Source organism: Calypte anna, chromosome 4A, assembly GCF_003957555.1.
Source record: "Calypte anna isolate BGI_N300 chromosome 4A, bCalAnn1_v1.p, whole genome shotgun sequence".
NCBI classification, from domain to species: domain Eukaryota; kingdom Metazoa; phylum Chordata; class Aves; order Apodiformes; family Trochilidae; genus Calypte; species Calypte anna.
The window spans coordinates 41,397,962-41,420,398 of record NC_044248.1 but is presented as its reverse complement, the minus strand read 5'-3'; the positions used below and the strand labels follow the sequence as shown (position 1 = coordinate 41,420,398).

Here is a 22,437-nt window from a genome sequence, read left to right as displayed (position 1 = left end):
AAAGACAACTGTACAAAAGTCCTCTCAAGACAGGTCTGTAATGTTGCTGAACATATGGTAAATACAAAGATACCACTTGTATCAGTCTAGAAAATAATCTCTGTAATGTAGGAATAAATTTAGAGAAATGTATATCCTGTTTTTTTTTTTGCCCCCAATACAAAGCACATGCTGATATGTGTCTGGAGAATCAGATGAGGTCCTGAATGTTTATAGATTATCCATACTGATGGACTGCCACAGGCACTCTGCCCTCAGCCCCCAGGCTGAAGCACTTCCTTCATGGAAACAGATTCACAAACTTCAGGAAGGTTTTAATATCTCTTTGTGAGACAATTCACCAGTGCCCAAAGACCAGAAACCACAGGCTTTGGTTTTGCCTCCTATTTCACTTCAGTCTCCTCAATCATGGGCAAGTAAGAGCTGCCTAATGCCACTTGCATTAATTAGGCTGTGTAATTGGTGTCCCCATTAAGACTGCTATGGAGATTTCATAACATTGTTTACAAACATCTTAACCAAATTAAAGACTTTGCATTTTCCCTCCCAATACAGAACATGTGCAGTGATAATGATGATTTATTGTTGCTCAGGCTACATGACACATCTGAGAGGCAAAAGCAAGCTCAGAAGTCTTTGCCATCAAGGTGTGAGTTTCAGGAAATTATATTTTCTTTATTTTCTTATTTTAGCCTCTTCTAGGCAGACAAGAAGCTGGATCCACATTATACCTGGCACTACCTTTCAGGTTTATGTGGCCCCTTTCACTGACTGTAGTTTAACAAATTTATCTGTTAATCAATGTTCTCTGTTTTCTCTCAGAAAATACATGAGTGAGATTAATAGATATGCAGCCAGATTCAGAGGCCTATTGAGATCAGTTTTGACATTGAATGAAGATGGTCTCAGCAGAAGCTCTCTAAGCACCTGGCAAAATGGTATTTTCAATAGTTGAAGAATTTTTAAGGACTTAAGACACCAGCATAATAAATTATATTCGTTCACTCTATTAATTACTATTTCTGTTTCTACAAAAAAATTACACAAACCCACATTACTGGGATGTTCACTACTATCATAATTTGAGAATCCTTAAGTTCTGTGTGAGCTTTTAACAATCAATGAACAATTTAAAGTTTAGAGAGAAAATTACCCTGTTAAGCCCATATGGTCAATGAATAGTGCATTTGTTCTAAAATTCATGTTTTCCTATTTTCTAATGGCATGCAATGTTTTATTAATATAATCTCTCACCATCTAAATAAGTTTTGTGAAAAGACCAATGTTTTCTATTTTAATTAAACAGATAAACTGGAAACAAACCAACCAATCCTCATTTGAACAGCAGTCTGTTCTACCTAAGAATAATTAAGCATTGCCTCAAAAGCAGCCTATGCAACAATGAACCATAGAAGAAATCCCTAGGCTTCAGTTTGATGGTATTTGCTTTCCTTAACTTTTAAGGTGACATAAACATATAGTGACCAGCAATTTATAAGTATTTTTAATAAGTATTTTTTTAAGTTAGGTTGGTTTTCCACATTTAAAGTAATGTGCATTAAAAAACATGGTTATGTTTTTAAACCCAGTGCCCTTCTAGGTTAATACTTGGCCCAAAGTTTTTCTTATCACTATGGGCAAGATGTGATTCTGTGCAATGACAGCAAGCAGTGGCACTGTGCACCATTTTTAATTAAGAGGTGAAGTCTGAAATCTTGCAGGCAAAAATGTTTTCCACCTGCTTTCACAGAAACAAGTGCAGCAGTTGCAAGCTGTAAAGCTGCATTAAGCCCACATTATTTGTTATTTAGATAAAGAGACATATATCAGTGCCAGACATCTGTTAGATAACTCTGCTACAAACAACTTTTTTCTCTGAAACAGTACTGAATAATGAAGTGAACAATTACAACAACAATCTTGTTAGTTGACTGCTTGGAATAAAACACCTTCCATCTTTCTTCTGAACTTCCTCCCATTCATTTAGCTACACAGCAAAGGGTGGGTGTGCAGGAATTTCTTGCACACCTTAATTTCTGTTTCTTTGCAAATCTGTCCCTCATGCAATGATTGAACTGATTTACATCACAGCACTTCCTCTCCCCTTTATAACTATTATTTGTCAACAGCCATGGCAGGGGGGATTCCAGGTCCAGCTGTGTGACTTATTACAACCTTGGGTACTCCCATCAGAGAAAACAATTATAGTTATATTCCATATACTAGAAAAATAGTTCCTGTTATTGCACAGTGCTTTTGATTCAGCTGGTAGTGCCTGCATATATCCCTCAAGATAAAAGCTCAAGAATAAAATGTAGAGCATTTATATGTGCTCCTACATGTATAACTCATTAATTTCATGAAGTTCAGAAGATGATGTTTATGTTTCACAGTGATGTTAAAAAAAAATACAATCTGTTCTCCTTGGAAAAAAGACTTGAATATGTAATCCCTAGGAAGAAAAAAAGAAAAATACCCAAGTTCTTCAGGCAGTTAGCTAGTCTGAGTGGTAACCACAGTGAACTGTTCCTATTTTGGACTCTGCTGCATGTCTTGTATTTATTTCTCAGCACAGAGTTCTGTAAAAATGAATCATCAAGTGACACATACCTTTCTCAGATGTACTGCTGTTAGAGCTGACTGGACCTGTGCCATATGGCAGCATCCTTAATACAGCAAGTCTGAACTCATTTTAGCACAGCTGTTTTCTTAAAGGAAGAAATTCAAAAAGACAAAATCCTGGGCTGCCAAATACTTGGAGATTTTAGTTAGCATAAAGTCTCATCTTGTTTTGTGGTACAAATTGATGGCTGTATTCTTAAAGAAGACGAAGTCATGGGTATCCTTTTTCCACAGGAGAAACTTTACTTTGATTATTTAAAATTAAATAGGAGGGATCCTATCTGCTAAGCTTAAAAAATGGAGGAACAGCTTAAGTTTTATAGAGGTTAGAGAATTTCATCAAGATAAAAACATTTAAATACAAAGAGGAGAGAAACACTAGGGGTTTTTTTTTGCCACTGCTAAGTATATAAACAGATCACACTGTCTTCTTTTATCCTGGTTTTTTCTCTCAAGCTGTTTACACCAAAAACAAAATCAACCAAAATTATGTTCTGTGTAGCACCATGAGCTTGAAAGCCCTGTGAGTTTCTCACTGATTTGTCATTACAAAGCTCCTTTGAAGTACAGGAGTTATAAAATCAACATTTAAACTGATTAATGTGCGTGTAACTAAAAGACACGAAGAGTTCTGGGCTGATCCTTAGGCAGCTGAGATACCATTCTGCTTGGGAACATTTAGGCACACTGTGTAAGTAGCCATGGGACATTTTGCCACTGCAGCAGTTGCCTCCAAAAGAAAAATACATGGAATTTATACTCACTCTGTCTCCTTTAGGACCTGCAGGGCCATGGGGACCAACTGGGCCATCTACACCCTACAAAAAGAAAGCAAGAAGGTAAGAGAAAAGTTCTGTTCTTACAAGTCTTTAGTTTTAATAGCTGTCTTCTAGCCAAGAACTAACATGGAATCAGTCTTCACTAGTTGAAAATGCAGACTTAAATGTCATAGGATGTGGCCAAGCAAATCCATTTGGCTTTCAAAACGCCACTCATAAGCTCCATGTTATCAAGTAACTCATATTTTTTCTAGTTGGACTTTATTCATGGAATATCTTCAAATTTATATAGATTTTGAATTTATTAAAATAATAAGAATGAAAGATTTTTTTTAAAAATTGATTATTTTAAAAATTGAAATGTCAAGCCACAGAGGGCAAACACCTGCTGCAGTGATTAGTGGGAGACTTACAGAAGCCTTCAAATACATGAATCCACTCTTCATTTTATTAATTTATTAGTATATATTTAACACTTCTGTTAAATGCCTGCAGCAGAGCCCCATCTGCCTCCTTTTCACTGATTCCATATTAGCATTAAATAAGGATGATTCCCTGTGTAAACCAAATCCCTAACATGGAAAACAAGCATCTTAACCAAGGCAGTTATCCAAGCCAAAACTAAACTGCCTTTTTTAAGGGGAATATCTCCTTCTAGAGAGCATTACATCCTCCTTCCCCCACACTGTCCTAAGAATCTGCTCCAAGCCCCATCTTATCCAGCATGGGAAATGCCTCTGGTGTTTGGTCTTCCATTTTCCATGCCAAAACCATCAGAGCTTGGCTTGGTGGGGAGAGGACATGGACTGAGCAACAAGGAGAGACAGAGAAAGACAAGGGACTCACCCGGGCTCCTGGCTTTCCGTCTAAGCCAGATGCTCCCTGTGGTTAGGTGGAAGCATGGATGATGGGTACAACACCAATGACAAGAAGGTGAGATTAGTAAGTGGTGAATAAACATCTTTCAAACGTACAGTAGGAGGTGTGACAAGGGGTCTGGAATGGGTCTCACATTACTCACAGCATGTTAGTTAAAAATATAAATAACATATAAATAAATAACATAAAACATCAATCAAGAGCCTGATTCTGAGCTCACGGAACTGGAGCATCACTGACCTGCCTTAACATCACAGTGTTTTAGACCAGAATAAAGTCATACTACAGCAGTGCTAAAAACACCAGGTTTTTGGGTGGTTTTCAGCCTTACCACACAAATATTTACTTGGCAGTGAGTGCTTTCTGATTTGTCAATAATTACAATACTGAATACTACACTCCACAAAAATGAACATTAAGTGTGATAAGAAGTGTTTAAGTGCAAGAATATCACATTATGCAGCCAGCAAAACCTGGCTCCTGACTACAATGGCCTCATTCATTTCCAAGACCCCGGGCCATAATCACGTTTCCTGTTTTCCCAGTAACCTCCCAGTTCAGAGCACAGTCAAGGGCTGGGGGGGGGGGGGGGGGGGGGGGGGGGGGGGGGGGGGAGGCAGCACCCGGAACGTCCCCGCTCTTTGCTTCGGCATCCTCGGGGACGGGATGACCTCTGCTGGATTTTGTGGGAATAACAGAGCTGCAGCAAAAAGCCTCTTGGGACTCCCCCAGAACTGCTGGGAAGTCGTGTTGGAGCTAGGGGGATCAAAACACTTTGGGATGGAGGGAAGAATCTGAGGGGAATAAAACAAACAGCTCCCACCCCCCCAAAAAACCCCACAGAACCCCAAAAACAACAAGAAAAAAACCCAAACAAACAAAAAAACCCCAAGCAAGCAAACAAAAAAGAGCCCCCCAAAAACCAAACCAAAAACCCAACTAACAAACCCCCCAACCCCCCAGCAAAAAAATACACCAAGAAAGAATAAAAACTTAAAAACCTAATTAACAGTGGCAATGAGCTGGTTTTAGGAAGTAAAAACACTTGAACTTCACTCCTTAAAATGACATTTAGGAAAAGGAATAATTAAAATATAGATTTGAAAAACTAGTGGTGTAATTTGCATGGTTTGGCAAATTTCTGGCAAAAATATTCTTCCTTTTAGCTATTTTAAGGGCCTTGGCTCAGACCTCCAGTGCTCCCTCCCTTCACAGTTTTAACTCTCAACGTGAAAATGATCTTTTTTTTCCAAATAAATTAAATTTTTCATTGAAGCTGACCTTGACCAAAGGCCCAGCAGATAATTATTAAAAATATTAATCAGAGATTAATTTTAGTTCCTTTGGGTCAACTAAGGCTTCTCCTTCCATTTTACTACTAACAATTTAATCACATGGAGTAATCCTCACCTTAAAAAAAAACCCCAAAACAGGGAAAAAGAATGCTTTTTGTGAGGAAAAAATAAAACTAAGTTTTCAGAGTGCTTTCAAACATGAAAAGTAAGCACATGAAATATTTTCTCTTTTGTTAGTCTGAATTTTAGGAACCATAATGTTCCCCCATTAAAGTTTTTTAAGGTACCGTGTTTCTTTGTAAGACAAATTTTATGCCAAACACTTAGAATGGAAATTTTCTAAAGAACAAGGCAAAAGTAACAATCCACCACCCCTGATGGAGAAAAAAAAACCAAAACAAAATGCTCTAAATGTATTTTTAATCCTAAATAAATCCTTCAATCTATTTTATCCTCAGATTATTATTATAATATTAATATTATTATTTTATTTTTTTTTTCCACAGCAGAAGTGCAAACAGACAAAGTATAACTGAAAAGACAAAGGTAAAGGGAAGATTCCTGTTTGATGGCAAACACCATACAACATTTAAATAACAATATGACTAATGCAATGGGGTGATGGCATCTTTTTGACAATTAAACACTTTCAACTGACACATAAAAAAACCAAAACCTGACAGGACTGGGTGTCACAGGACACTACTTTGGATGACAGCACAGATTTTGGGGTAAAACAAACCAAGACTCAGGCTCTGTCCTGACATGGTATATTCTGTGTTTGCTGCTGAGGACACCAGAGTTGTTCATCAGGGGGAGAAAGAGAAGTTTGCAGTTGAGATTGAGTTTGAGATTGAATAATTGGGGTTTTTTTACTTACTGGAAGACCAAGGGGCCCTCTGTCACCTTTCAATCCTTTAAGACCATTTAACCCTGGTTCACCCTAAACGTAAAAGTATAAATGCCAAATTTTTTGGTGCTATAAAGGGTGCTTAAGCTGGGATAAAAGAAGCCAGTCTCAGAAATGGCTGCAAATTCCAGTTTGAAAGAAGGAGACAGAATCAACCTTCTCAGCCTGCTGGTGATTTACATACTGACACAGTACTGAGAAAATGCACTTGGGAGGTGCCTGCTGGAGATTTAAAATCTGTGTTTAAAAAAAAAAGCTACAGGATACTTATGAGTAACAGATTCTTTTGAATCTTTTCCTAATAATTATCACCATAGTTAGATGGTTTGAATTAAGCATAAGTTTCAGGGGCTTTTGCAAGTTCCTCAAATCCCATAAAACCACTCTATGCAGATAATTTAAACTGAAAGAAAACTTTCAGAAAAAAACCAAGCCTCAAGACTGCAGGTTTCTACAGTGGGATCTCCTGAAAAGGACATTTATTTTGTAAGCAAGCAGTATTTTTTCTGACAGCAAACTGGAATTTGCAGCAAAATCTTACATAAAGATATCTTAAACCTTTAAGCATACATAAATTAAACAGAAAAAAAAAGAAAAAAGCAGTATAGGTTAATGCCAACCTAATTTGGGAGGTCCATAGTTTTTGTGTTCACACACAGAGAAGTTTAAACAAGGTAAGAAATGGCACTTGTCTTGTAATTGCTGAATTATGCATAGGCTGTTACACTAAATATCACTAAGAGGATAATGATGGGCTTGGAGCTGTCAGCAAATCATTCTTGCATCATGGAAAATTACCTCAGCATGAGGGCTATCCAGTCAAAAAGAGCAGTGACCATTCCTGCCTCTCTTGGGAAACAGAAATACATGGGTATTTCATCCAGCTGCCCCCCCCTACTTCTCCCTTTGATGCATTATGTTACCTTACATCACATTCACACTAAAAAAAAAATTAAATAACCTGATTAGAATCTAGTCTGCTGCTTTAAATTAATCTGTAGACATCATCTGCTTGCTTTCTACCCTGCCTAAGCAGCTGTTTCTTCGTTCTTTTTCAGACTTGATGTGACTTTCAGAGTGGTAGCACTGAAAACGCTGAAGTTTTGGAAACAGAGCTGATAAATCTCACAGAATGCTGAGAGTCAGGCCAAAAGCCTGAGGTAAGGCAGGCCTGGTGCTAGGATGGAACAGATGACTTCAAAAAATGATTTATGGCTCAGGCTTCTTGAACCAAGGTAACACAAACCATCTCGTAATGATTCAAGCCTGTGATTTTCTCTCTCAGTCCTTAAAGAAACAAACCCCAGAAGCTAAACCAAAGGAAAGCCCTCCTTTTCTTATTCTTTGAGAAAGGGGCATGTGATGAGAGAGTCTCGGTGATTAAAATCACAGAACCACAGAATGTCAGGGGTTGGAAGGGATCTTGAGAGACCATCAGTCCAACCCCTCAAGTGATAATGCCCAACAAAGCCACTGAGCCTAATGGATGCTCTGATAACAGGGAATTCTAGTTTACTGGTGATTACTGGTTTAAAGCATAAAATATTCAAACTATATGAAAATCCCCTTCCCTGAGCTGTTTTCATGGGCTTGCAGAGTCCCTATAGTCTATCTTTATGTACTATGCTGTACAGAATGTTCAAACAATATTGCAGATCCTGCCTGATCAAGGATTCCAGGTTGGAAAACAGGTCAGCAGACACATGAGCTTATGCTGGGGAACTTGGATGATGTGTGAAGGAAGTGGTAAGCAAAGTACCTGGCACCTAAGAAGGTGGAAAGGCCACTCAGAAGCATGTTTTGTGCCCAGGAAATGGAGTCAAATAAACTCTTCTCTTTCATCTCCTACTTATTCCCAGTCTATGTTCAAAAGTAATTCCAATTGCAAGTGCAATTGTCAGTTACTTGCCCATAAATGAGAAACTAAATAATTTAGTGCCACATCACAAATATTGATACAAAAAAAATTGATTCAGAACAATGCTCAGGGGAAACACTACTCAGAAACAACCAAAGAAAATTTAGAAAGCTTTTAAGCTATCTGTTAATATTAAAATCTGCTTTAAGGTTTAAGAATATCAGAACCATTTATTAAATGAGACACAAGACAAAGCCACATGCATTAAAAACCAAAGCATGACACTTTGCAGACATCAAGAACATGATGATTCCAGACAGCCATTAATTTACCTTTGGGCCAGGCAGTCCATGAGGTCCCTGAAAACAAACACACCATTTGTCATCATGAATACACACGAGGAGTTTTTAAGTTTGTTGCTTTATAAGGGTGCAAGTTGCACCTATATTTTTGTTTTCTCTGTCAATTTGAAGACATGGAGAAAAGGTGCTAAATCAGGCTCTTTGTAATGGTCACATAGTTTTCACTCCTATTAAGAAGGTACTGAAATGACCAGAGGGTTTATGCCCTTTATAGCCCTGGTTTTCCTCCCAAGCTTACCATAGGGCCTGGAGGCCCATGTGGCCCTGGTGGTCCAGGTGGTCCTATCATCTAGAGATAAAAAATATCAGTGTTAAATCATGCAGAATAAAGAACTCCCTCATAAATACCCCGAGTCAGACTGACCCCTTCTGTTGGCAAACACTTGCAAACATAGCAATGCAACACTGACATCATATCCAGAAAGGGTTTTAGGTACAGGACTTATTTTGATTCAGGAGTATCTAAAGTGTAGATCAGCCTGTGCTACATGGCAGCATGTCTGTCCCTGATTCTTCCTCCTAATGCCTAAGATACACTTTAAGATATCATAGGGAAAAAAATCCCCAACACTAAAACAAACAGTGCTGAGCAGGGATGCTTGAAATATTTATTATTTTAGGGTGTGTGCTCCCTAGTTGTCTCTGTACTCCAGAACCTACAGAAACATATGATGATGTGTGATTTCATACCTCAGTATTTATGAATGAAAAAGATACTAACTCTGAGCCAGGGGCTGGCATATTTTCTGCCCACTTGTACCAAGAATTCCCTGCAGTCGTTAAAAGTGAGAATCAGGTTGCTCAGAGTACAGTGCATGCATATTCTGTGTTGGTTTCCTATGTTCCTGAACACAAATCCATGGAAGAGAATTTCAGTGCAATATTTACAGTTTAATATCACCTCTCTTCCTGGGTTTGATCCCACAGGGGTCATTGTACCCTGCAAGGGGGCAGCAGGGATGCTAAATCAGATCTCCATTGTGCTCAACCTCTCTGCTGCAGTAGCTGCTGCAGAAGGCAACAAGAGAATTTTTGAAACCTAGACAGAGATTTCAGTATCTGTGAAATCTCATGACAACTGAAAGCCTTGCTCACAATGAAAACAAGTAGAACAAGATGAATTAGGTTGTGAATTAATTTGTAACAAATTAATTTTCCTTTTAGAGGAAGAGATTTGGAGATGCCATGTGCCCAGCATGTCCTGAGATGGCAGAGGTTCCTGACTCCTCCTCAGAGGTTCAGCTCCAAATACTCAGGACATGTCACTACTCACAAGGTAATGGCAATTAATTTCTGCTCTCAGGTTTCCTAATTTACTGTCCTCTGATGATGTTAATCACACACTTCCATAAAAATATGGAGTGTATTAGGACCAGACAGAACTAAACACTGCAAGTGATACAACTCCATGTTGTGTTTTTGAGATTGGAATTATCAGTGGCATTGGAACTGGACATAAAGTACTGACTTTTTTTGCTGCTGTATCATATTTATTATAATGTTTGGCTATTTTAGGACATGTTATAAAGTGTCAAAGAGGAGAAAGAAAGAGCCAAGAAAACTAATACTACAGAACTACAGCATTAAGTATTCTTTCTGCATCTTTTTGAGAGTTATTTTATTATAAAGATATTGCGTGGGGAACTTTTTTCTTTGGTTTGGGGTGGTTTGGGGTTTGTTACTGTTGGTTTGTTTGTTTGTTTCATTTTAAATGGCTTTACAGTGCTGTGAAAAACCAGGGGAATTGTGGTTCCTTAAAACAACTCTGTCTTGGGTCCCATGTCACTATACCTGACAGCACCAAAGTCAGACAAGTCTGGTTTTCACTGGACTTTTTGAGACCACCAGAATACAAGGTGCTGAGAGAGATTTGGGTTTGGTCTTTGTTGGTTTATTTTTTTTTCTATTAGTTTAATCTCTCTATTTTATCTTGCATTCTGATTCATTATAGAATCAGGAGGCTTTCATTAAAGTGAGCAGGTCTGTTCATAGGGAGAGAATAGAACAGAACAGGATTATATCTAAAGAATTTCTTAAACAGTATTTAGACCAGACATGCATTCATTCTGAAAAGGGCAAGCAGTTATTCAAAGAAGAAAAAATATTTTGAGAGTTCAAGTGGCAGAACCGTCAAAGGGTGTCAGGAAAGCTCAGTCATGAATATGAAGTATTGTTCAGAATCAAAAGCTGGAGAACAAGCTGGAGAAACACTGCTGGGCCACTGTGTTCATTGCAACACCACACTGAGACTTACTGATGGACCTTGGGCACCAGGGAAACCAACTTCTCCCTTTTCACCTTTCACACCATTGGCTCCCTACAAAATTATTACAAAACAGCATTTATAAATGGCTTTGTTCTTATCAACAATCATCTAGATATGTTAATTTTTACTTGCAAGTAATTATTCATTTAAAGAAGAATCAGCACACGTCTAATAGAATCCCTCTTAGAAATTTTTGGAGCTACTTTGTTAATAACTGTTAACTCATGCAAAGGTGTGCTTTTATATTGTCAGCTGCCAATGATGGCATGATCTTAAGATGAGTCCTTAAGCTGGCACTCCACTCATGATATACAGTACTATGGAAACATATTTTGGAATTGTTTCTGTTTTTATGAGCAATTTTGTTTGTACATTTAGATATAAACAGGAAAAGAGTCAGTACCTCCCATAAATAGTGATGCATTTGCTCCCCCTCCTCAATTTAAGTCATCTGAAAATCCAGACAAGTGTTCAAAACAGAGTTCTTTTCTCCTCCAAGCTACAGTTGCCTGAGTTGGTCTACACATGATAACTAATCTCTTCCCAAAGCAATATTCTGTTTGACCATTAGTGGAATGATAAGTTCTGACAGTCTTACACCTCATCCTAGATCAGCTGCAGAACAATCTCAGAATTTTCTTCCCCAGTGCTTTCTGTCCCACTTGCTATTTATCAGCACTGTTGGAAATTCTTGATAGTGGAATGGATAAAAAGTACAACTATTTTAGCTAAAATTAAATCATTTCTCATACTCACTGGCAGGCCAGGCAGTCCAATCCCTCCCTTTTCTCCAGGCATTCCAGGGTCACCTGTATCTCCTTTTGAGCCTTTAGGACCCTAAAATATGTACTTATTCAGTGAGTCATGAGCAAAGAAACAGACAACAGAATTCTAGCATTGATCCTACAGAGCAGGATTAAATCTATGGATTAACCTTTGTTCTTGATATATAAGAATGCAGCCACTATTAGACTGCAGAGTATGCAGCAACAGAATAATGACATTTTAAAATTACTCTCATCATATTATTATATAGATTATGAAATCCAAGCTGCAATTTAAGATCACAGAAATAGTCTCCTGAGAAAACCTATGGTTGCTCACACGATGTGCAGCACAGGATTTATGCACAACATACCTGCTCCCCATCAACTCCTGGAATTCCTGGGGATCCTGGTTCACCCTGGAAAAGGGAAAATGCAATTGGATTATCCCTGTTGTCCTAAATATTAGAGAAAAGAGGCAGTGCTAAATGAACTGATCAGTAATGTCTGGAAATGAGTAAATTGCCATAATTTAAAAGAACTAAACCAGAGAATATTCTGTCAAAAAGAACAGCATATATACAACAGCTTTATACCACAAAGCCATTTCTGTACATTTGACTGTGTATCCCATTATTACTTTTCATGCAGCAGAATGAACCTGGTTTATCACAATTTCTTTAAACAACATGTATAATGTGATGTATTGTATATGATGCCTTGAGTGAGGCCTAAAATTGAAATATCTGGTATTATTAGAAAAGAAACATGTATTTACTCCTGGAAAAGCTTAGAGTCATTGATAGAAGATGCAATATATCAAGTATTTAAGAAAGAGAAAAATTATCTCAGTTAATTTAAAGCCAATTTAAGGAGGGTCCACTATCTGCAGCACTTTTTTTTAATTATTATTTTTTAAAGTACAGACAAATTCACTATTCAGATTTTATAGCACAGTGCAGCATATGGTATTCATTGGCTCTGTGTGGGCTGCTCACTAACAGCTCTGGTACTAAGTGTAGCACCAGCCAGGTGGTATCAGCAGGCTTGGGTTTGCAGCCAGGCACCCACCCAACATGTGCACGTTTTAATTTTTCCCCTGACACTAAAAATCCTGTGCTCATTTGGGTGGGCACTGCTGTGACACAAATCTTCCTTCCACTCAGACTGTGGCCCCTTGAACACCTCCCACCCAGCCAGAAGTGATGCAGAGGAGCCACTCTCTGGTGATGCAGAGCCATGCAGGAGGTGCTCCTGCCCTGTTTCACTGCTCGTGAATTTTGCTGGTTCTCAGTTAAGCATCTGTGTGTGGCAACTGAACAAAACACCTCTGCTGGAGAGCTACATTCTCAAATGCAAAGTTGGAAACATACCCTGCTTGGTAAAATAACAGTTAAATATGTTGTACAGGAGGGCTCTATGTGCATACATCAGTTAAAAAAGCTGAAAATACCTCCACCCTTAAGATACAGGGGGTAAAATAAAGAAGGTCACCTTTGGCCCTTGCAGCCCTTGGGGTCCTGGTGGTCCTGGTGGCCCCTGAACAGAAACACACAAACCACTCAGCGTTTTAAATTAATTCTTGCAGGATTTGCCATATAAACACAGGTAACGTAGCTACCATAACAAAATGGGTTAGATTTTTAACACAAAGGGAACCAAGTTATGGCCAAGTTGTTAATCTAGGTGAACTCTCAACAAACAGAAGGGTACAACAAAAGCCATTGTTAAAGGAACAATGCAGTTCCTATTTTTGAATAAAGTCCTGCTGCTCCTATTGATGAAATGGCAAAGCTCCTCTGAATGGCAGGGAAACTACAACTCACCTCAGCCACACCTGTCAGCCCTCACATCCTGATTCAACACAAACCAAACTCAGGAGCCATCTCCACCTGACTGCAGAGAGGATTCTGCTAAAAGATGGTAAGTGCAGTTGGGGATACCCAAATTGCCATGGAATAAGTTGCAATTATTTTTTTCATTTCTTACTGAGGGTGTGAACACAGTGTCACAGGTCAATTATTGGTCTGGACAGTGCACAGTGAGGTTCCTAAAAATATATATATATATAAAGGTTTAAAAATCCCTCCTGTTGATACAGAGAAATCATTTGTACAGGGGGACAAACAGGACTAACAGCAATCTGGCAAAGAACTGGAAACAAAAAGAAGAATAAAATAGTACCAGCCCTACATCTTTAAGGGAATGCTGAACCTGCAGTAGTGTAGGAATCTTCTAGCCAGTGCCAGTATTCTCAGGAATTGTGTCTGGCCTGATGGGGCTAAACCTCCCCCAGAAATCAGCTGGAGTAAGGGCACCAAACCATTCAGTAATCCACACATTCTGGGCAAGGCTGCTGGATTCATCTTTATTCCTGAGACCTGACAAGATGGGACAGGAGTATTCCTCATACTCAAGCTTTCTGATTAGCTTTACGTATTTATAGATAACTGGACAGACCTTTTTTTCAGCAAATACATCTTGCATGTGGTCTGAAAACTCCCTAAGGATATTTCTTCACAACCTAAATTGAAAGAACTGAATGTCTGCCCTGAAAATAAAGTTGAGAATAGAAAATGGTTCGATTCTCATATCCTGCTTCGTGTTTTCTCTGGACTCCCATGTAGACACACACAGATAGGAACATACACAATCTGTCCAAAATATCCAGTTTGGGCACTTTATGCCCAAAAGAGCAATCTGCCTGGCAGTGTACCTACAGAAATAGTGAGTTGCACTTATTTCTGGCCTCTTAAGTGAGCTGAAGTTTTGCCATGAATTCAGAACTGGTTCCATTATTGAATGACTTTCCACAATGGATTCTCTGTTAGGGGGAGACTGAAGAAATAAATAAATAGATGTGATGATGACCAGGACTGACACCCAGTGAAGACATGCCCTGAGCTGACAGAATTATGAACATGCAACAACACAAAAAAGAAATTCTCCAACACACAGCAAGTCATGCGACAGGAATTACCGTGACAGTCAGGGTGGCAATCCTCTGTTGGCAAAATATATGAACAAGAAACATCATTACCAGAATTGAACAAGGATGTAAAATTTTCTGCTTTCTACAATTACCATCTCCAAAAAGCCCTATGCTGCACCTAGGAGACATAATGTCTCCAAGAAAAAAAAAAAAAGAGTAAAAAAAACCATGTTATTTTTAACATCTGGTGTTGTACCAGCTGTTTGGCTTCTATGGGTATCAGGATTTTACACAGATGAAGGCTGCAGGTTCTTGTACAATTTTAAGAGATTAAAAAAACAAAAAAAAACAACCCCAAAACCCCAAAACAAACCCAAAAAACAAAACCTCACTAAGAAACAAACAAAGGAAAAAAAAAACCCATCAAACTAAATAGCAAACTGATAGCAAAAGTTTTCCACAAGTGTTTTTTAAACGTTTTAAGAAACCATGATGAGTTGGTGTCTTAAGTTGTATAAGGGCTTGCATTGTATTTTCATCATGGAGAGGCAAAATATGTTGACCTGCCATTACTTTTTTTCCAAATAAGAAATAAATGCAAGTAAGAAAGTGTTCAGAAGTATACTGCTCCTTGCCCATCCTTTGCTATAGACTGTGAAGAAGTCCTACATGGAACAAGAAATGTTTAGCTTAACTAATTCTTTTGCTATTGCAAACAAATATTTGCAAATCTTCTGCTTTAAGCTTTAAAAGAACCTTTATTTGCCAATGCAACAATATATGCTCTTTTCAAAAATATGGAACCTCCTTCAAAATATTTGTAAAAAAAATGTTTTCTAACACATGGCTTTAATATATTGATGCTTTGCATTTTAACAGAAATACAGAAAGCACTTTAAAAATAGTGAAAAAATCTAGATATGAAAACCTAAAATAACCATTGCAAATTAACATTTTCATGTTCACACTAATGGATTCCTTTTCAGCAGAACATTCACATTTCAGTGTCAGATCCTGAGTTCCTACAAAAGTTAAACTTTTGGAGCTGCTGCCTTTTGACTTAGGAAATTGCACAGTATAGATCTGAACAGCAGTTTTGATAGAGACATGAATTTTGTATCTGCTCCTCTAGGTGAAAGTCACACATACTCACCAGTGGTCTCGCTTGAACTATGATGGTAATTTTAACACTGTCATTTTTTTCAGGGCTGCTGGACTAAGATGTCTTATTCTCCACTGACACCTGAGACTGAGTAGGAGGCACAAGGCAAAGTAACTAAATTTTTCTGAAGCTTTTAGACTGCTTGATGATTTATTACTTAACTCTCAAAAAGCAGACAGGCAGCCCACATCTTAGAGACTCTTGTCAGCTTCTTAAATCAGCAAGCCAAATGAAATACAAGTCCATGGCTCAGTGCTGAGCACTGGAAGTTCTCATTTGCTTCTACAGGAGAGCTGCAAAATCTCAGAGCCCCCAAAAATCTGGCACCAGAAGACTCAGGAAGGGGTGCATGGGGTGCATCCCATCTGAAAGAACTGAGCTGGACTTGGCAAGGATATTTTTGACTGATGCTATATAATCTTTCTTACACCATCCTTGCACACCCATTGCCCATTCTTTGTTGCCCTGGATCAGAAGGTGATGACACCTGAAAGGATTTACAGTGGGTAAAAGCCTCCTGATCTGTTTCAATCACTGCAACAGGCTTTAGTCCCTTCCTTTTTAAGACTTCTCTTAAGTGTTGCTGCTTTTCAGAGGAAGCTTGAAAGTAACCTTGATGCCAGAGTTAAGATCCAAAGACAGAATAGAGGAGATACAGGGGTGAAAGACCTTTTTAAACCTGTGTCTGGTGACATGCAACATTAACTTTAGGCTACTTGAGGCATCTCAGGGAGTGATTTAAAAGACTGAAAGCTGAGTTTTTGAATTCCCTTAAAAATAAACCAAATGAGACAGATACAATGCTGAGCCTCACAACATGCTGATGTAGATTTCCCCATAGACATCACTCACAATAAAAGCCTGGACTTAGCCTTAATGACAGACAGGCTTTTAGATTTTAGTGAAGGAAGTGAGATTTTTGTATTTTTCAAGAGAGTCTTGAAAACCAAACGACCAGCCAGACATATATCCACTCCCACTGTGTAAATGCAAGACAAAAAGTTCAGTGGCTTCAGTGAGAAAACCATCAGATGCATAATGAGGGAAATTCAGCCTTCAGTTGCACATAAGCAAACCATTCATTTTGGTGGAGTTACACTGCAGAGAATTTGCATCTGAGTGTACTGTAATGTAAATCACCTTGACTGCAATGACATGTGTCACCTTGGTACTTAGCTTTTATGCAAACACTCATTCTTTCTTTTTCTAACCCCACTTTAATCCTCCACACTTTCCTGCACACCAGTCAAAATAAGTTTTCTGGAAATGAATAAGTGGGAAGACTGGTGCTTGGTCTATTGAACGTACTCAAGTTGCTGATTGAATCCACAGCTTGCTAATGGAACCAGGGGACATGGTTCCAAATCTCAAATATTCTTCTCTTTGCATTTTATAGGAAGAGGAAGATCAAAGGGAGGGAAAAAAAAGAAATGTCAATACTTTCCTGCATGAACTGAAAACCAGACTCTCCTCTTGAACCTGTGTATGTGGTTTACTGCAGAAATTCAGCACTAAGCATCAGTGCCAGCTATGAATCAGCTTTATTCTCTTCAGATGATGTCAATACTCTCCAGGGGAAAGGAACCTAATTCCCTCAGGTAAATTTTATCAAGAATACATCTTGTTTAACACCAAACAGCACACTTAGTTTACAAATACAGAAATTCCTGTTTAATAAGCTTAGCAAATCCTTGCAGATGAAATGTTTTCAAGACTTGCATACACAAAAGAGAAATACAGTGATGTCAGACTGCTTTTTCCTAGACCAGACCAAGCCACTTCAGCCTTGTTATGTTTGCATACCTGCAGAGCTTCATGGATATTGCCATTATAATTGATTATCTCTGTTGCACCTTGATCACCCTTCTGTCCAGGTGGTCCCTGCAATATATTTTCCAGAAAAGATTTGAGACAGTTGCCAAAGAGTACTCTAGACACTTAGCTTCTGATGCATGCTCTGACTTGGTGATGCTGTGTTGGAATCTGGTTGTAGTAAAAATATGTTATGACAAACCAAAAAAAAGTTAACATTAAGGGAAAGATTGTTTCTAGAGGAAAACAATTTTTTTTTTGCTCTGAACAAGGCCAAACATTTGGTGCATAACATCCTGCCCCTGAGTTGTGAACAGGAGACTGCTCTGAATAGAAGTGAGGGCTGTTACTCACATGGCAACTCATGTTCCATCAAAGTGCCATTTACTGGTTTAGCTGGAGCTGCTGCTACAATTTCAATTCATATCGGAGACCAAATCTAAGAGTACAAAACCTAAAAGCTGAAACAAGAAGTAGGCTTACCCGTGGACCTGCAGATCCTGTGTCCCCTCTGTCACCTGTGTCACCCTATGTAAAAATGGTATTTGAAAACAGGTTGGCAATGTATCATGTGATTCCTCCCTATTAAATATGTTTACCTAAAATAAACCATTTAAAAGGGTCTCTCATCACAAACAGAATGTGGATCTTCAGTAATTAAAGGAAAAAGTCATTCAGAATCTGTGCAGTGCTGACTGACAGATTTGGTTCTGCTATATTGGGGTGGAGTAAGAAATCCCAAAGAACTGATAAAAGACAAATTGCCAATTAAGTAATTTGTGTAACTTCCCTATTCCTAATGGTGTTATCAAAAGCTTTAAGAGAAAGCCAGAGATATCAATTAACTCAGTTTGAAAACACCCAACAACTTCTTCAAAGTTGTGTTTCAAGGTGTATAAACATCTTCGTGTGATTGTGACTCCAGTTTCTGAACTTCCCTGCTTTAATTTGCTGCCTCTATTACAAAACCAAAACTATTATCATGAGTAGAGTTCCTCTGCTCTCTTACTGTGACAGGCTGAAGGTCTTTGCCATCTTGCACACAGCTTTTTTTTCCTGGCTATTAATTATAGGTTTCAAGTGAGGGAGGGAATTTCAAACATCCAGGCATCCATAACCCAGTGTCCAGTGACCATGATTCATTTCATTTCACAGTCACTTTCAGAGCAAGTCACTTTCTTATATTTGGGTAAGAACTGCAACATTTTTTTCCTGTTGAAATCTGTAAAACCTTGGTGCAAGTCAGGGAAGAGTCATTAACTCAGCAGTGGTAACAGTAAGTAAAGAAAACAAGAAACTTTCATGGGGCTAGTGAAGGAATCTGGAGAGCAGACTGGTTTCAAGACATAATCAAGGTTGTGTCATCTGCCTTTCCTTTCAGTATTGCCTAGGCAGCAGGTAGCAAGTTGCTCAAAAATGAGGTTCCCAACCACTAGATAGACTTCTATTGGCCAGATTTTGTCTAAAAATCAGGTATGCAGGTAACATGAAAATCATATATCCTTATTGAAAAACAGGGAAGTAAAGGGGATATCTTTTTTTTTTCTTTTTTTTTTTTTTTTTCCAGAGGCCTCTTTACTTTTCTGCTCTCACTCAAATGCTTTAATCCCCTCCTCATCTTCCTTACTTTCCAATTCTCTTTTCTGTTGAGAATAAATGAGGTTGTGGCACTTACTTAGTCATATCCTTAAGCACTGTGAATGGGATGCTCTTCAAGGACCTTACAAGTACTGCAAACATTATCCCACACAATATTTCTACAGTGGGTGAAATACTAGAAAAAGCATTTATTTTCTCTCTCTCTACATCTATGTGAACCAACTATATCCATATAGGGATAGATGGATGTATAGATTGATATAATTAGATAAAACAGCCATATAACTTACAAGCCTCTCCTTTGTAGGATTTCTGGCCATCATATCTCAGCCTGCTCATACCTATCTCACCAAAGTGTGGCTCCACAAAATTTTGAAAACCAATTAAATCTTTCCAGGTGTAGTTCAGGTGTTGGTTCCTGGGATGTGGGAGGACCAACCCACACCAGTTACACAGAGAGAAACCAAGTTGCACAAGGAAGACCAGACCAGAGTGGAATAGATGTTATAGCAGAAAAAGGACTAGAATCACAGTTGATAAATCACACAGGAGTCAACTCTGGCAGGTAGAGCTGAAAGTCAGGTTTCACTTACAAAGAACACTGCAGACTGCTGCATGTTCTTTTAAGGAGATAAGTGAAGTTGCTGTGAAATATTACAAATAAGTTATCCTAAAAATAATTTGGTTAATTACTCCATTAAAGAGAGTTTCTTTATTACTAACCTTTGACCCCTTTGGGCCTCTAGGTCCAGGTTCACCTGTTTTCCCCTGTTTGAAGAAAGATAGACAGGAGAAAAATGATAGAGAAATGGGAGTGCAGAGAAAAAGAAATCAGTGATTACTAACTACAGTACAGAACAGCAGAAACACTCTATTTTATATCAACAAAGTTGTGAATCTGTAAAGGCACTGAATTTAATAGCACCCAGTGAAATATATTCTTCAACACCAGCATGCAAAGGCCACAGATTCCACCCTTTCAAAGGCAAAGCAGTATTGGTATTAGGAAAGAGCAGACATCAATAACACTGGTTTGCAGGAATGACCTGTGTCCTACAGCTCCTGACAAATGACAGCTAGAAGATAGAGAAGTTAGTTAAATATTCTAAAACAAGGAGATTAACTTAAGAGTGTTTCCACACCTTCTCTGCCCTACAGTTCAGGTGAATACAAACTAACAGGCCAAGGAGCACAGAATCTGCTTATTGTTTTTAAGATTAATAAGGAAAGGAAAACTTGATGGTAGTGACACAGTGGAAAATATTAGGACAATGCTAACATGTAGTTAGGATGATCTCTTACAGAGTTAGAAAACAGCATGCAAATTGGATTTTCTCTGCATTTAATTGCAACACTGGTCAAAGAGTCCAAACACCAGTGCTGAGTGGTCAGGAGGTCAGGACTTTAGCTGGAATGAACTGGACCAAATCCATGGCAGTGCATGCAGGTAGTGTCTTTACTCTGTAGACCAAATAAAAGCCCGTTCAGACTGCAGTTTCCCAGCTGTGAACATAAAACTGCCATTGCCTTCTGGACTGAGCTGGAGTATTTGACAGCATTTTCATTTAAAAGCTCATTCACCAAGTTTTTGTTCTATTTTTTTCAGCAGGAAAAAACGTGTCCATAGGTGTAAAACAAATAACACCAACTTGTAAAACAAAACATTTCCAATGTAAAATCAGACTGACCTTTGGTCCAGGAACCCCAGGTTCACCTCTCTCACCCTTCCCAACAGGGCCAGCCTCTCCTCTGTCACCCTATTGCAACAGATACACACAGAGCACAAAATTCTGTGTAAGCATCAGCACACCACCAGCTCAGCACACCCAAGGAAACCAAAGCCATCACAAGAAAACATTTCAAGTTCTTCTGAGTTACTCTCCTCTGAGTAAATATGGTCTTCCCAAAGGCAAATGAAGAGGGGTTCAAAATGGTAATGGGATTTGTAAGGTATTTTTTTCCCTATTCTGAAAGGTCTGGAATAAAGATTCCCAAGCTGTGAGACTGATTGTAGGATTCATAATATTCTAACTTTGCCATATAGTGGCTAAAAAAAACGAAAAACAAAGGAAGAGAGAGAAAAAAATACTTAGTGGGTCTGTATTTTCAGGGTCTGGTGTGTAGTATAGAGTTCTAATAGCTTCATGCACTTTCAAGCTTTTTTCTAAAAGAATATTTATGAAAATATAGTTTCTTCAATCATACATATTCTGCCTGTTGAACAAATAATTTTGGGGATGTTAGGATAAACAAAGGCAGTGAATGAACTTATGACTAACATTACAAATGGACAGAATATCTGTCTTCACTGTCAAGAGGGCATCAGTAAAAAACAACATATATCATAGCACTGATCCATACACTAGGACTTTCCCCATCTTCCTCCATGACAACACTCTCAGTCTCCAGCCATGTTCTGAGACACTGACCTGAAGGTTTTCACCCCAGAGTGTTGGCCAATCATCCTTACCTTTGTTCCTGGCAGTCCTGGCAACCCAGGCTCTCCTTGTGGACCAATGAAACCTGGTTCACCCTTTAAAAGCACAATATGAGAGGGGTGTTATATTTATTTATTTAGCAGGATGCAATTAGAGCAACACAACTTTCTTTTGGATGGGGTTTCCCTTGCATTGCTTACAGCTCTCCAGCTGTGATGCAGGAGTTATCTCAACACACTTTCCACCATAGGTAGCTCTCAGCAGTATGAGTTCATGTAGCAAACCATCACACAGTGGACAAAATGCAAAGGAAGCCAAAGGGTCACAGACAATTTTTATCAGGTTAAGGACTGTATATGCAGCATGGAGTATCACATAACACACCAAATACATAACATCCAAGGAAGACTGAAGGCAGGAGGGCAGTTCTGAATGATTCCTAGGGACAGTTCCCTCCAGTCCTATGTTATGACAAAGCAATGACAAATGGAGAGGCCACACGTTTCAGTGTGTTTGCAGTGGAGGTACTTGGCTGCATCACCCCTAAAAGAGGATCAAAAGTAACCAGAGATTCCCAGCACCATGGTACTCTCCCTCCTCATTCTGACAGTTAAGTATTTCTCTGCACCCTAACAACTTCTCTGGCTGTGAACAGCTGGGAAAGAGCCACAGCTCTCCTCACCTCCTCTCCATTTGCCCATTTTTTGCCCATTCAGTTGTGCAAACATAACAGAAAAATAACAGCAGCCAAGGTGAGTT

At 38.7% G+C, this 22,437-nt stretch overlaps 1 protein-coding gene across 1 annotated transcript in view; it reads right to left on the bottom strand.

Annotated features, from left to right (window-relative positions):
- COL25A1 (collagen type XXV alpha 1 chain) overlaps window positions 1–22,437 on the bottom strand; it is a 256,844-nt gene that overhangs the window by 11,375 nt on the left and 223,032 nt on the right. The window contains exons 19-32 of the mRNA XM_030450322.1: window positions 21,711–21,773; window positions 20,929–20,997; window positions 19,964–20,008; window positions 18,125–18,169; window positions 17,633–17,710; window positions 14,716–14,739; window positions 13,230–13,274; window positions 12,110–12,154; window positions 11,728–11,808; window positions 10,960–11,022; window positions 8,944–8,994; window positions 8,676–8,702; window positions 4,248–4,283; window positions 3,387–3,440 (exon numbers count right to left, since the gene is read on the bottom strand). Of these exons, the coding sequence (XP_030306182.1) occupies window positions 3,387–3,440; window positions 4,248–4,283; window positions 8,676–8,702; window positions 8,944–8,994; window positions 10,960–11,022; window positions 11,728–11,808; window positions 12,110–12,154; window positions 13,230–13,274; window positions 14,716–14,739; window positions 17,633–17,710; window positions 18,125–18,169; window positions 19,964–20,008; window positions 20,929–20,997; window positions 21,711–21,773 (726 nt within the window). The remainder of the gene's footprint in view (window positions 1–3,386; window positions 3,441–4,247; window positions 4,284–8,675; window positions 8,703–8,943; window positions 8,995–10,959; window positions 11,023–11,727; window positions 11,809–12,109; window positions 12,155–13,229; window positions 13,275–14,715; window positions 14,740–17,632; window positions 17,711–18,124; window positions 18,170–19,963; window positions 20,009–20,928; window positions 20,998–21,710; window positions 21,774–22,437) is intronic.